The sequence below is a fragment of the Zonotrichia leucophrys genome, chromosome 3 (assembly GCF_028769735.1).
Source record: "Zonotrichia leucophrys gambelii isolate GWCS_2022_RI chromosome 3, RI_Zleu_2.0, whole genome shotgun sequence".
In the NCBI taxonomy this organism is placed as follows: domain Eukaryota; kingdom Metazoa; phylum Chordata; class Aves; order Passeriformes; family Passerellidae; genus Zonotrichia; species Zonotrichia leucophrys.
This window is the reverse complement of record NC_088172.1, coordinates 94,041,086-94,054,782: the sequence shown is the minus strand read 5'-3', so window position 1 is coordinate 94,054,782 and position 13,697 is coordinate 94,041,086. Positions and strand designations below refer to the sequence as shown.

At 40.0% G+C, this 13,697-nt stretch overlaps 1 protein-coding gene across 3 annotated transcripts in view; it reads left to right on the top strand.

Annotated features, from left to right (window-relative positions):
* The window catches only part of FBXO11 (F-box protein 11), a 70,786-nt gene that overhangs the window by 55,727 nt on the left and 1,362 nt on the right, over positions 1-13,697 (top strand). For all 3 annotated transcript variants that reach the window (XM_064709354.1, XM_064709353.1, XM_064709355.1), the window contains exons 12-22: positions 6,622-6,839; positions 7,141-7,226; positions 7,308-7,402; positions 8,442-8,564; positions 8,668-8,753; positions 9,143-9,219; positions 9,332-9,475; positions 10,384-10,494; positions 11,646-11,753; positions 13,047-13,155; positions 13,547-13,645. In XM_064709354.1, the coding sequence (XP_064565424.1) occupies positions 6,622-6,839; positions 7,141-7,226; positions 7,308-7,402; positions 8,442-8,564; positions 8,668-8,753; positions 9,143-9,219; positions 9,332-9,475; positions 10,384-10,494; positions 11,646-11,753; positions 13,047-13,155; positions 13,547-13,645 (1,256 nt within the window). The remainder of the gene's footprint in view (positions 1-6,621; positions 6,840-7,140; positions 7,227-7,307; positions 7,403-8,441; positions 8,565-8,667; positions 8,754-9,142; positions 9,220-9,331; positions 9,476-10,383; positions 10,495-11,645; positions 11,754-13,046; positions 13,156-13,546; positions 13,646-13,697) is intronic.

The following is a 13,697-nucleotide window of genomic DNA, read 5'->3' as shown; positions in this document are numbered from 1 at the left end:
AGTCCAAGCCACTCTCCATGACGTTGGAAAAGTGATGGCAGTCAGGTGAAGTCCCTGGTGTCTGGGAAAAGGGAAACATTGCACCATTTTCAATAAAGGGCAGAAAGGAGGACCCTGGCAGGGACTGACTGTCAGCCTCACCTCTGTGCCTGGGAAGATCATGGAGCAGCTCCTCCTGGAAGCTGTGCTGAGGATCACAGAGGACAGGGAGGTGACTGGGGACAGCCAGCACAGCTTCACCAAGGACAAGTCCTGCCTGACCAGCTTCAGTGGGGAAAGGAGGGGCTATGGATGTCATTTATGTGGACTCTTGTAGGGCCTGGACATATGCACAGAATTCACAGAATGACCAGTTTGGAAGAGACCTTAGAGATCATTGAGTCCAGCCCATGCCCCAACACCTCAACTAAACCCTGGCACCCAGTGCCACATCCAGTCTTTTTTTAATCACATCCATGGTGACTCTACCACCTCCCCAGGTATTCCCTTACAACATCCTTCTCCCTCAGTGGCAAAGATGTGGATTTGATGGATAGACTGTTTAGTGGATGAGGAATTGTTTGGATAGTTGCATCCAGAGGGTAGATGCCAGTGGCTAAATCATGTCCCTCAGTGGTCTGTACTGGGCCGAGTACCATTCATCAGTGATACAGACAGGGGATCAAGTGCAAGTTGTAATCCTGACCTACCCAGGTTTTTGGTGAGAGTTGGCAGCCTGTAAATAGCACTAACAGGAAATGCACTGTGGGTACAATCCAGTGAGGCCTTTCTTTGCCCAGGTTGCTGAGGGGCAGAGGTAAAGGATGGAGGCAGTGCTAGTTGTAGCTGTTGGATTTGTGGTTTTCTGGGTTCAATAGAAGGCAGACAGGTCACAGGACTGCTACTTTTGCTGTCAGCATAAAATCTGGCAGCAGAAGGTGAAACACCCCACATGTTGGGATTCTGGTGGTAGGTGCCTCCTCCACTCTGATAGTTCCATCCTAAGGACTGTACTTGTTCTGTGTTGGGGAAGACTGCAGCAGCTGTGACTGCCCTGCTGGCAGCCCTCTCCTGATGGATGGCTTTACATCATTTTCTGTCCTCTAGAGATGATGTTGCTGGGCTGGTTTGCAGAGAGTGGTGGCAGATGTCTTTGGTTTATATTATCTCATTGTTTGGACTGCTTTAAGCTGTGTTTAACATACTGTACAAGCACTTCTGGTCCACTTCAGTGGGTACATCCATCCCTTCAAGACTTAAACAGGCTTGGAAACATGGAATGAAGTGATTTCAGCTATAGGAAAACTGATAAAGGAAAGTGCTTCAGCAACTCCTGCAGGGGAGGTGTCTGTGCGTAGGCTTGAGGGTTAATTGGAAAGTCTGGGTAGGAGCTGCTTCTTGTTTAAGTACTGAAGTATAAATATTAAATATATGAGTACTGAAATATTAAAAAAATTAAAAGCCAGGCTGAATTGACTTGATTAATTTTAAATAAAAGTGCATTTGATCTTTATTCTTACCAATGAAATGTCTGTTTCAGAGCTGTGATCAGTGTGATATCACAAGCAAAATGGAGTAGAAATAAATGTTTCCCTTTTGTTTAAGGGAATCAGAAGCACATTAAAGAGAATGTGTGAATAATATTTATCTCAGCTGCAAATATTATTGAAATATTTCACAGTCATAAACTCCTTTGAAAGATTCCATCCCCCTGTCTCAAAGTCTGCTTTGGCAGGATCTTCTGCTTTTGCATCATGTCTAGTGATGGAGTCAATGAAATTACATCATTGGCAATGTTTATATGCTCCTTAAGTGACAAAGTGACATGGAATCCTTCAGATACAAATCCTGTATTCCTAAAAAAATTAATGGATTTTGCATTTTTTCTTCCCTCACTTCTGTTACTTTCTGTATTTATTTTTTTTTGCTTGTGCCTGTGAAGTGGGATAAGTGCATTCCTATGCTGAATTCCTACCCTACACATTCTTTTCCTGTGGGTTTCTGTGCTGGAGTGCTCTCTCCAAAGGGTTCAAGAATGCTTTGTTTTTCAGTTTCATGTTTTCAAACTGGTCTTTGTGTTTTGATACTTGTAGAAACTTAACCTCTTATTTCTAAACTGGCAATATCCTGATATTTGCCTTAGTGCTGTGACAAATATGTAACAAGCTGACATTAAAAATGCAGTGTGGCATTGACAGCCCTGGGTGCCTTACCCTGACCTCTCAGGTGCCTGAGATGAGTTACCAGGCATCTGTCATAAATTGTATTTTGTAGCTGTATGTACACAATGGAGAAGTTCCAGTTTAATGTAAAAATAAGCCTAATTTTACAGTTTAAAGCTGAGCTCTAGGCAAAACAGTTTTCATTTTCACTGCTCCTAAATGAGAAACTTGGGGTTTTTTTTTCCTGATGAAATGAAAGTGTAGCAGCATGTGTCTAAGTTGGGTCATCATGCCTAGTTTACTTCTCTGTCTTCTAAATACTACAAATCAGATCACTTTAAAGAAATGTGTACATAAAGTCAAAAAAAAATTAAGCATATGCCAGATTCTGTACAGACTACATTAAAAATTTAACTGCCTTTTGCTGTGCATAAAAGTAAAGGGTTTGTTTTGCATCTTGGATGTGATTTTCTTTATGTTGCATTTGAGTTTTCATGAAATGCACTAACTCTCAAATAAGGACCCTTCCAGCGTTTGGAAGGCAAATTTTTATAAGCATAGGCAGTTACTCTTTTTCATTATTGGTTTCCTGTTGTCTTTTTTTTTTTTCTTTTTCCTACCCTGTTGGGAATACTTGAGTCTATAAATATTTAGGAAATGTTACATCTTACACAATTATATCTCTTTTCTTGGAATACATGTGTTGTTCAAACAGTAATACTGAATGCCTCTTTTTCCATAATGTAATCTTCAAGACAGAGAAAGAAGAAAAAGTCCTTTTAGAAATAAAGGAGGGAGAAATCCTCTGAGAAGAAAAGCAGCAACAAAATCTCATCAGTTAAAAGTTTTAACTCTAAATCATTTCAGAGCCATGTTTGTTAGACTGGACAACATGCAGAAAGAAAAAAGCATCCAAGTTCAATCACTGAATTAGTCTTGATGTAAAAAGTCTTCTGAGTTTTTCCAGCTGTGCAGGATCCCATCTTTGTGATCACATCTTTTCTGTGCAGTGTATGCCAGGTGGGAATATCAGCATTCTCACTGCTGTGGTGTTTGTTTCTGATTCCTTCACCTGCCCAGAGCTTACCAGGCTGCAGCAGTGTTCTTGCCCACACATGCTGTCAGTGTAGCTGTCATTTTGTGTCCACTGCTAATGCTCTGCCTGGGATTGTAAATAAATTTGATGTACAGAGCTGCTTGTTAATAGTTAGGATTTTCAAGCAGAAAGCTACTTGGTAGTTTTTTGTAAGATTGTATTACTTTTGCCACATGCATCCTCTATTCCTTCTTACTAATCATTGGGGCCTCTTTTCCTGTCTGGTGCTGTCCCCTCCAGGTTCTTCTTCCATTAGCTGCTGAATTATAACCAGAAACCCCCACAAAGCCCAAGTCAAACACCCAGCACTTGAAAACCATTTTTTGAAGGAAGTGGAGGCAATGTAAGGCTTGCAAGTCCCTCTGTGCAGACTTCCTGACCTCAGTAGCTTGAGCTGCCCAACAGCTGGACAGAGCATAAGTGTTGGGCAGCTGGAGTGTGTCTGATGGTGATACCTGGTTGTACTGGAGCTGACAGTGAGCTTTGTGTTAGCAGTGTTGCTGGAGCCTGTGGATAACAGGTCATGGAACTCCATACTTGGAAACACAATTTCTGTTTTAAAAAAATGATCCCTAATGTTCCAAAGAAAAACTGTTGCCTGAACCCATATGTGATTTTTTTGGGATCCACAAGTTCATCACCAGACCTTTTTGACAGACTGTGGAGTTCAAAGGCACAGTCATGCCTTTTGAATGAGTGTGGCTAAAAAGGTACCAGGGATTGCTGAGGACTTCTTAAAGACTGAAGTCAGTATTAGGCCTTTCTAGGGGGTGAATTTGGGCCAAAAAAGTTGTTGGTATCAACAGAGAATGTCCTAGGAAACAGACGCATAGGAAATAGGAAACAGAGGATGAGGTGGTTGCTCAGAACGGTGGAATGCATGCGTTCCTGACAAACAGCAGCTCTGTTGGTCTAGCTGACTGGAGTTCAACAGTGATGCACACAGGTGATGCTCAGATTTGGTCTCAACAGATGCAGAGACTGACTGAGTCTTAACTGCATCAACTCAAAGTCAGCCCTTCAGCTTAAGCTGACTGATTAAGGTGGGTTGGGCTTTTTTAGTGCAGTTTCTCTTCATGGATATTGAATGTTACAGGATCTTGCTTAGCAGAAAGCCTTGACTTTCCAACGTATTAGTCAGACTTATAAAGGAATCTGAGATACAGATTTATTTTGTTTTATTCCCCCCTTTGAAGGAGCATTTCCTTCACAGAGTCTTACAGCAAATTCCCACTTTCCTCTGAATCAGAAGTCAGATTTTCCAAGTTAAATACTGATGCTTGCTGAAGCTTGTGGAGATCCTGCAGGCCACATGAGAAAGGCTCTGTTTGTTTGCAGCTTCTACCTGGAATCCAAAATGACTGTGATGAAGCACACCTGAAATACCCCTTTTCTTTCTTCATGGTGCTGTAGTCAAAAACATTTGGCACTCAGAGGGAGAATAATGTGTGAAGTAATTAAAAATATGTCAGACCATGTTTAGTAATATTTTAATTGAAATTGTGTATTCCATCAGGAGAATCAGGCTTGCCTTTATATACCAAATTGTCATTTTAGATAAGTTTCTCTGAGAGCTTAATTTTAAGTGAAAATTAGGAGGAAAAAAGTGATTCCTTTCAGGATAAGAAGTCAAAAGACTGCCTGTTGGCATGAAGGCATATTTCTGAGGAGATCTTTGGATTCCCCTGTCTGTCAGTATGTTGCTTCCTTGAGAACTCTGAAACCATCTTGACCCACTTAGGATTGGATTTCTTTAAAGTTCTTGAAAAAAACATAACTCTGCTCTGAATATCTACAGAATGTGTAAGCATCTTCCATTTGACTTCATTTGTTACCCAGAGGAGTCTGAGGAGCCAGGCTGTACGCATGGCTAGCACTTTTTTGGAGGATCTTTAATCCATGCACTGCCTTTCCTGACTGCAATCCTCAGAGCAGGGAGAAGAGCATCTGCCTTGATTTCCTCATTAAGCTGGATGTATTTCTGATTTTTTGTAATCAGTGTTTGATGGAGTCCCACAGCAATTCACAGCACAGTAAAACAGGGTGCTGACTGCCTAGGCTGGCAGTGAATTGAGTAATTTCCACGTGATAGGTAGTAGCAGCTCCAGGCCTGAGGCATTCCTGGTAGTAGATCATGTGAGCATGGAATCCAGTTACTCTGAGCAGTAGCAGGAATTTGAAGGGGGGGGTGTTTGTTTTGGTTTTGGGTTTTTTTATTGGTTTGTTTGTTGTTTGGGTTTTTTTTGGTGCACAAGTATAACAAGTCTCATGCTGAGCAGGTCTAAATACCTAACTTAGGTGGCTACAGGAAAAATGGTGCTGCTGGAGACAGGCTTGGGTTAGAGCTTTCAGGAACTTACATCTAAGCCATCCACAAATTACAGAACATCACTTGGTGCTTGTCTACCCTCTCCATTAAGAAATACTTCCTGTCTTTCAGTTTAGTTTCTATTCTTCTGGTTGCACAAAATGGGCATGAAATACCATTGAGGTTCACCTTAAGAATAGGTTGAATTTGAATATTAAAATGTTCCAGGACCATGTCAGGAAAATGCTGTGGAAGGGCTGACAGAGTTACTTAGCAAGGCCCTGGAAGTAGAATTGGAGAAATCATCAGGCAAGAAACAATTATTTTGCCAGATGAATTTTCAGGTGCTGCTTCATGGTTGGCATGGAAGGAGCATGCCTGGCATGGCTTTATGCAATGACTTTTTTTTTTTCCCTGCCCACAGCAATACTGTTTATAATGCTCTTGTTTAAATACAGTTGTGTTTAAGTCTGCTGCTACTGAGTGTTTCAGTGTACACCATTTTAAAAAAGAGAAAAGGAAAAAATTGTACCACTTGGCCACTGAGACCAATCCAACCCTGGAAAAATTACTGACTTCTCACATTAGTATTATTTATTTTGATCAGTTGTTTCAAAGAAATTTAGCAGACTTCTTCCTAAAGGAACCATATTTTTGCCAAATGTCTATAGTTCCTGGCCTGAAAACAAGCAGGTAGTTTTCTCCATAGCACTGTCCTTTCTGTGTGGGGCTCTGGGCTTTCTGGCCTTTGAAAGGAGTCTGATCCTTGTAGCTGCTGAGGAAACCTGATACTGAGTCCTATTCAATGTGCTATATCTAGAGTTGCCATTTTTTCTTGGTATTCCATGAGTAGTCAGAAATAGCAGTGCAAACACAGTGTCTTTGAAACAGTATTTTATTTTTGGAAAAATGAAATTATATAGTGTCAGTAGTTGTTTTAATTAGCTATATAAGTACTTACATGTTGTCAGTTTTGGTGCTGTTTCCTTTTAAATGAGGATTGAATCTAAAGGGAAGGGAATAACCTTCATTTAAAAAAGGACTTTTACAGGAAACTGCATGTTTTGTGTCTTAAGGGTTATTTTGAAAGCTGCAACATCCACAGAAACAGGATAGCAGGCTTTGAAGTGAAAGCATATGCCAACCCAACAGTGGTGCGGTGTGAAATCCATCACGGCCAGACTGGAGGAATCTATGTGCATGAAAAAGGAAGAGGACAATTCATAGAGAACAAAATCTATGCAAACAATTTTGCAGGTGTTTGGATTACCTCAAACAGTGACCCAACAATAAGGTATTGTTTTCCTCATTATTAGTTCACTATGTAGAAGAAGGAGAGATTTGATAGGGATGGGATTAAGTGCATGTTAGTTTATTTAATTATGTGGAGCTGTAAATATTCCTGTATCTGTAGAAATGAAAATTCTGTCTGTGCTCAGTTGAATGCATTTTTAATTTGTGTGTGCCCTCAGGTAGGTCTTTCTCAAAGCAACAGAACATAAATTATTTTAAATCTGAATGGGGTACAGTCATGGCCACTCCATACATTGTACAATGTATAAGAATAACTTCATAATGTTGATTTTTTTCCTTAGGGGGAATGCAATTTTTAATGGGAATCAAGGTGGTGTTTATATCTTTGGTGATGGAAGAGGCCTTATTGAAGGAAACGACATTTATGGTAAGCTGATTTGCTTGCTGCATATTGATTTCTGAGAAAAATGAATGTGTAAGTTGTATTAAATACCACTTCTGTTGACAGGTAATGCATTAGCAGGAATACAGATCCGAACAAACAGCTGTCCCATCGTTCGACACAACAAGATTCATGATGGTCAACATGGAGGAATTTATGTTGTAAGTGCAGCCTAGGACAGGCACAGACTTGTGTTCTGTTTTAGAAATGTAAAGGGGAAAGTACCCTATGTGAATGTTTGTGCTTACAATGCTTGAGCTTCTTATGTTAGAGACCAGGTTCATGGTAAGCAACTGAAGCTGCTGCTGCTATTTAAAAGACTAAGGTTTTTATAAATGCCACTAAATTATTCTTATTACAGAGTAAAATATTTAAAATGGAATAGATTACAGAATTTTATCGTTGCACGGTTGAAAGCTTTTTGAAAAGATTTAGTTTTTATAGTAATATGTCATCATTTAAAAAAATAGTCTGTTCAGCTCTTTTGGAGTGTAATGTGTTTACCACTAAGCTCAGAGAAGATTTTTTTTTTACTGCCTTCAGGATGATAGAAATTGGAATTGCTGTATTGAAAAAGTGGGAAATAAAGCCCAATTCCCAATGTGTGCAAAGCTCTGCTAACTGAACTGAAAGAGCTGTCAGGTTCCTTTAAGCAATAGCAGATTTTCAGAAATATGTCTGTCTTTCTGCCAAAGGTTACCTAAGGTCCAGCTAACGCTGCAAGTGTGCAGCTTCATCTCTTCATTGAGTAAATTTACCCAGAACAGCTTCTTGTCCTGAGTGAGAAAACTGTTGTTTGACCTCTGAGCCCAGACACGTGGTGACCTTGAGAGCCATGCCAGCTTTTTGTCCACCTTGGGGACAGAGCTGGGTGTAGGTTTAAGAACCACAAGCCAGGGCCTTCATGTGAGTGCACAGCACTGGGGAGGCACTTCTACCAACAGCCAGCAGACATTCACAAATACCACTGCAGAGCCTTGAAACAGAATGATTTACATGCAGGCTGTTCTTTGTTTCATGGCAAATATTCAAAATCATGATATGCTGTTATTTTTTTTTAATGGTGAAAAAGCTTACTCAAATGGAAAGGAATTATTTTGCTGCAGTAAAGAAACCAGGGGTGGGAGGGATGGGTAGAGCAGGAAAAAGAGTATTGGTGTTAAGCAGGTTTTCTTAACTCTTAAACCATCTTGTATTTAGCATGAAAAAGGACAAGGTGTGATTGAGGAAAATGAAGTTTACAGCAATACATTGGCTGGAGTCTGGGTGACAACAGGGAGCACTCCAGTCTTGAGGAGAAACAGAATACACAGTGGGAAACAAGTGAGTTTTGCTCTGTGGTTACAAGGGGGCCACAGAAAAGGAAGTCCTTGTGGTTTTATGCCTCATTAATTTGGAACTAATAATATAATTCTTGATGTGTTAGGTTGGAGTTTATTTTTATGACAATGGACATGGCGTGTTAGAAGACAATGACATCTATAATCACATGTACTCAGGGGTTCAGATAAGGTAACATTTATTCTGATTTTCTGCCAAAACAGACGTAGCTTGTTATGTGCTCTATTGTGTCTTTTTAGCTGTTCTTGTCATTTTGTTTATAAAAATAACTTTTTTGAAATCCAGTATGTCTGAATACCCTCTGCTTTAACCTACAAGAAAGTTACCAAAAATACAGCCTGGGTATTGACTGGAATGTGTGGCCCTTGAAGTCTGTAAAGATAAATAATGTTTGCATGTTTGGAAAGAAGTATATTTTACTAAGGTTGTTAAGCAATGAGATCCATGAGGCACTTCTTTGGAAGTATTTGAGATGTTTGGCCTTGGGATATAGTAAATGACTATAAATGACTTATTTTTGATGACTTTTAAATTACTTATTTGCTTACATTTCACTCTAGAACTGGAAGCAACCCCAAAATCAGACGCAACAAGATCTGGGGTGGTCAGAATGGTGGAATTCTTGTCTATAATTCTGGTAGGTTTGTTTTTCATGTTTATCCAGAATTGTTTGTGATCTGTGGTGTTATATTATCTTCTCATTTATTAAACATTTTGATTTTATTTTAATACCCTTCCTTCAATTTTAGGGCTTGGATTTATAGAAGACAATGAAATTTTTGATAATGCAATGGCTGGTGTATGGATTAAAACAGACAGTAATCCTACACTAAGGAGAAATAAAATCCATGATGGAAGAGATGGAGGCATCTGTATATTTAATGGGGGAAGAGGTAACTTTTTCCCTTATTGTTTTTCACTGAATGTTCTGGATAAGAGTTAAATTTCAGTTTAAGCAGTGTTCTTTTTAAAGTGCTCTTTAGAAACACAGCTCTTGTCTTCTGGAGTGATAAAATAGTTATAGCGAACATACCCTAATGCTTTTTAGCCTTAATTACATTAGTAATACTGAAATCTGTGGGAGGCAGAGAGGTAATTAATCTCATCCAAGATAACTCTTAGATTGCTGCTTAAGGACAGTCTTTTTATCCCAATTGCTTTTCTAAGCTTTACCATTTGACTGAAACACAGTGTTGGATTCAAGTCACGTAGCCAAAATCATGCACCTGTGCAGTTTAGGTTCTGCCAGAGTGTCCAGGATTCAGGGGAAAAAAAATCCCACAGATTTTAAGGAATCTTTTGTACACTTGTAAATTCAGAAGTGGTCCCTGTCTGAAATCCCCTGACTGCTCTGTGTCCTGATACCAACTTCTGATATTCTGTAGGTAATCACTTGCTCTACGTGAGCTTTAATTTTAACCCAGCATTTTAAAGTAATCTTGTCCTATAACAAAAAAATGCTTGGCTTTTGGCATCCTATTCATTTTAGAAGACAAGAAGAGAGAGGTGTTAGAAAAATTAAAGAAAAATTTGGAAAGCAGAAAGACTTGGTTTTCTGCAGTGGTGCCTATGATCGCAGATTCCATGCTGTGTACTGAAAAAATGCACTTCCAAAATTATACACTGAGAACTATTTTAAACTGGCATCACTGATGTCAGTGCTACCGGTGCATATTCTCCAAATGAAAGGGGTTATTAACAAGATTGTGACACATAAGATTCTTTGAAAATATTTCACAGAAATGTTACAGGTTAGGAAATGCACCCAAGCTCAAATGTAACATCTCTTGGTCTGTCATAGGTCTTCTGGAAGAGAATGATATCTTCAGGAATGCTCAAGCTGGTGTTCTTATCAGCACCAACAGCCATCCTGTGCTAAGGAAAAACCGAATATTCGATGGTTTTGCTGCAGGTTTGTGCTGTTTAAATCAAATTTGGAAGCTTGGAGTGAGCTCTTCACAAAGCTTACACAGAGTTTCTTTACCCCATGGTATTTAGATGTTTTAAAAGAGACTGGGATATCCTTCAGTGTATTCTAAAAGTCATTTGAAAATACATTTGAGAATTGTAGTCAAAGTATATTTACAGCATGTTGGGAAATGGCACATATTCTGTCTTGTCATTTTTTGTGAAATACTTTTCATTATTTTATTTTAGAAGCAATTGGTAAAGTTGTCTAGGATATATTCATAGTTGATGTGCTGGATGCTGGTATGAATATCTTATCACTGCTTTAAAACCTAGGAAACTGTGCAAATACACATTTTAAAGAGATTTGAATTGCATCTCAAGTTCAACTTTCTCACTCCTCAAAGTTGAAAAATTGTAAAAATGAGCGTTTCTTTCTCCAAAAGAGATGAAGAATGTTTAACAGTGATTTTTTGCAATTTTACTGTTTAATCATCACAGTTTCATCCGTCTTGCATTCCATTCCATTTCAACTAAAATTGCATTCTTGAGTTTTCTCCCATCTTTCTTTCAGAAGAAGCAAGTTTTCTGAGAAGAGCCTCTAAAGGTGTTGTTTCAGTGTGGTGGGGGGGAAGGATAGGTTGCTGTCAAGAGCAGTCCTGGACAAATGACTTGGAAGACACGGGTTACTGATAAAAGCTGAGAATTAAAGAAATGAATTTTAGGTGCCCATCTTGAGAACTTTTTAAAAAAGATATTTTAAAAAGGGTAAGGTATGTGCACAAGAATTTTCAAATGTACATGAAGATGACAGCTCTAAGCACCCAAAAATCATATCCCCTTTGAAAATGAACATGATCATAGTACCATTTTATTACCAGATAAACTAGTAGTGTGTTGTTCCTCCCAGAGACCATGCATGCCAGCTGTAGCTCTTTGAAAGGACTCAACAGCAGCATTTGAACCTCAGTTTTATAACAAATTACAGTGCAGTTTTGTAGCTATTTTCCTTTTTTCCCCTTGAGTTTATGATGGCTTAATAAAAAACCAAGCAAGCAAGCAAGCTGTAGATGACAAGAGAAGTACAAATGCACAACCACCAGGGATTTAACTTTGGCTCTCTTTTCTCTCCTTTGTTTCCCTGACCCACTCAAGGTATTGAAATAACAAATCATGCGACTGCAACATTAGAAGGCAATCAGATTTTCAACAACCGCTTTGGAGGTTTATTTCTAGCATCTGGTGTCAATGTCACGATGAAAGGTGAGCCCAAGTCCTCCTGGCTTGTGTTTGGTCACTTGTTTGGTGCTGCTGGCTCGTGGGTTTATGGTAGCGTAGCCTTTGTGGCTCACAGCTGGTGCCACCTAAAGCAGAGTTGTGGCTAAGTTTCAGCTGAAGGTTGTGAGCCACATTGAGCTGTGTTAAGATTTTTAGACAGATGGGTTCAAAGGTAACTGAAAGTTTTGCTGTTATATTAAAGCTGTCATCAGCTCTTCTGTCCCAAAGTCATTTCTTGAACCAGTTCCTGATCTTTGGCCCATCTCAGACTCCAATTCTGATTTAGTACAACAGAAAGTATTTTTCTCACATACCCAAAAACAAGTGTCCAGTAAAGAAACATGCCTCACTTGCCTTTTAGGATCTAAAAGCATGAACATTGCCAATCCCAAAAATGTTTTTTCAGAAAATATGAACAGCTCACATACATAAAATTACCTTGTATAGTGGGGAAGTGTGCATGAGACAGGATCCTCTGGGACGAGATGCGAATGATGGTTTGAATGCCAGACAGCTCAAGGAAGTTATTTAAGAAGAAAAAGGTTCATTTTGCAGCAGTTTTATGTACTTGCTGTACATAAAGCTGTTAAACCCTTTCCTGTGGAAGATTTGTGCCTCTTAAAACACAGGCTCAGGCTCCCTGCTTCCCAGCCCTGGGCTTCCCAATGACATCACTCAGTGCTCTGATGCTGCTGGGAGGGGGCAAAACTTTTTGAGGTGCATGTTGGGAGTAGACAGATCAGGTAGTTGAGTAACAGCGGGGATTATCAAATTTGCTGTGCCTTGGACACATCTTTGAAGTACTGGAGCTGGTCAGACTTAATTTCCACTTCCATTGTGTTGGAAAGTACTTTATTCCTAAATTTTCCTGGGGAAAGAGCCGTCCTTTTCCTCTTTTAAGGGATGTGTAAATGGCCTTATGGTAAATGAGAGGCTTTCAAACATTGGGTTTCAGTCTCCTCAGCAGCAAACTTACCTGCTAGGAAGCCTTGTGTGTCTGTAAGCATTTATTAACAGCCAAGTTCAAAAGGAGTATTTAAAAGGTATTTATCAGTATTTTGTGCCACCTGTGCAAAGAGGAACAGTGTTACTTGCTTCAGGAGTGCATGGCACTCTGTGCATGTGGGCATTGAGGATTTTATATTCTTAAATGCCAGAGCTGAAATGCAGGTATTTCAGAACTAATGGGCCTATAGTTCCTAATGGGCCCTTGGCTTCAGTGCCACGGGAAAATAGTCATTGATGCAGATGTGATTAGTCTGGTTTTTCCCCCAACAGATAACAAAATAATGAACAATCAAGATGCCATAGAGAAAGCTGTCAGTAGAGGCCAGTGTTTATATAAGATCTCAAGCTACACCAGCTACCCGATGCATGACTTCTACAGGTAACACGTTCCTTCCCCTCACCTACAGAAGGGCTTTCCAGTGAACCCCCTTTCTCTTCCTGCAAGGCCCCTAGAACAGTTGCTGGGTATGGGTGAACACACAAATGTGTGCTCTTCCTCAGTTCCCATTTTCTGGAATTGACTTTGGGCTTGAGAAAAACAGATTGTTTCTGTAACCTGAGCCCAGGGTGTTGCACAGCATGCCTCTCTTTGTGATAAAAGTAACAAAAAGCGTGCTGTGAAATCCAAGTTTGTGTAAAATTCTCAAACTTCACAGTCCTGTGCCCCCTGTTTCCTTCAGTGCATTTCTGGCCCTCCGGCCTGCTGGAGTCCCTCCCTTGAGGGCTGCTCAGGTTTTGGTTCCTGCCTAACGTGCTGCTTTTCCCTGCAGGTGTCACACCTGCAACACCACAGACCGCAACGCCATCTGTGTGAACTGCATCAAGAAGTGCCATCAAGGACACGACGTAGAATTCATTAGACATGATAGGTACGTTCCCAGGCAGGGTGGGGCTGCTCCCAGAGCAGGAGGGCATGGCACT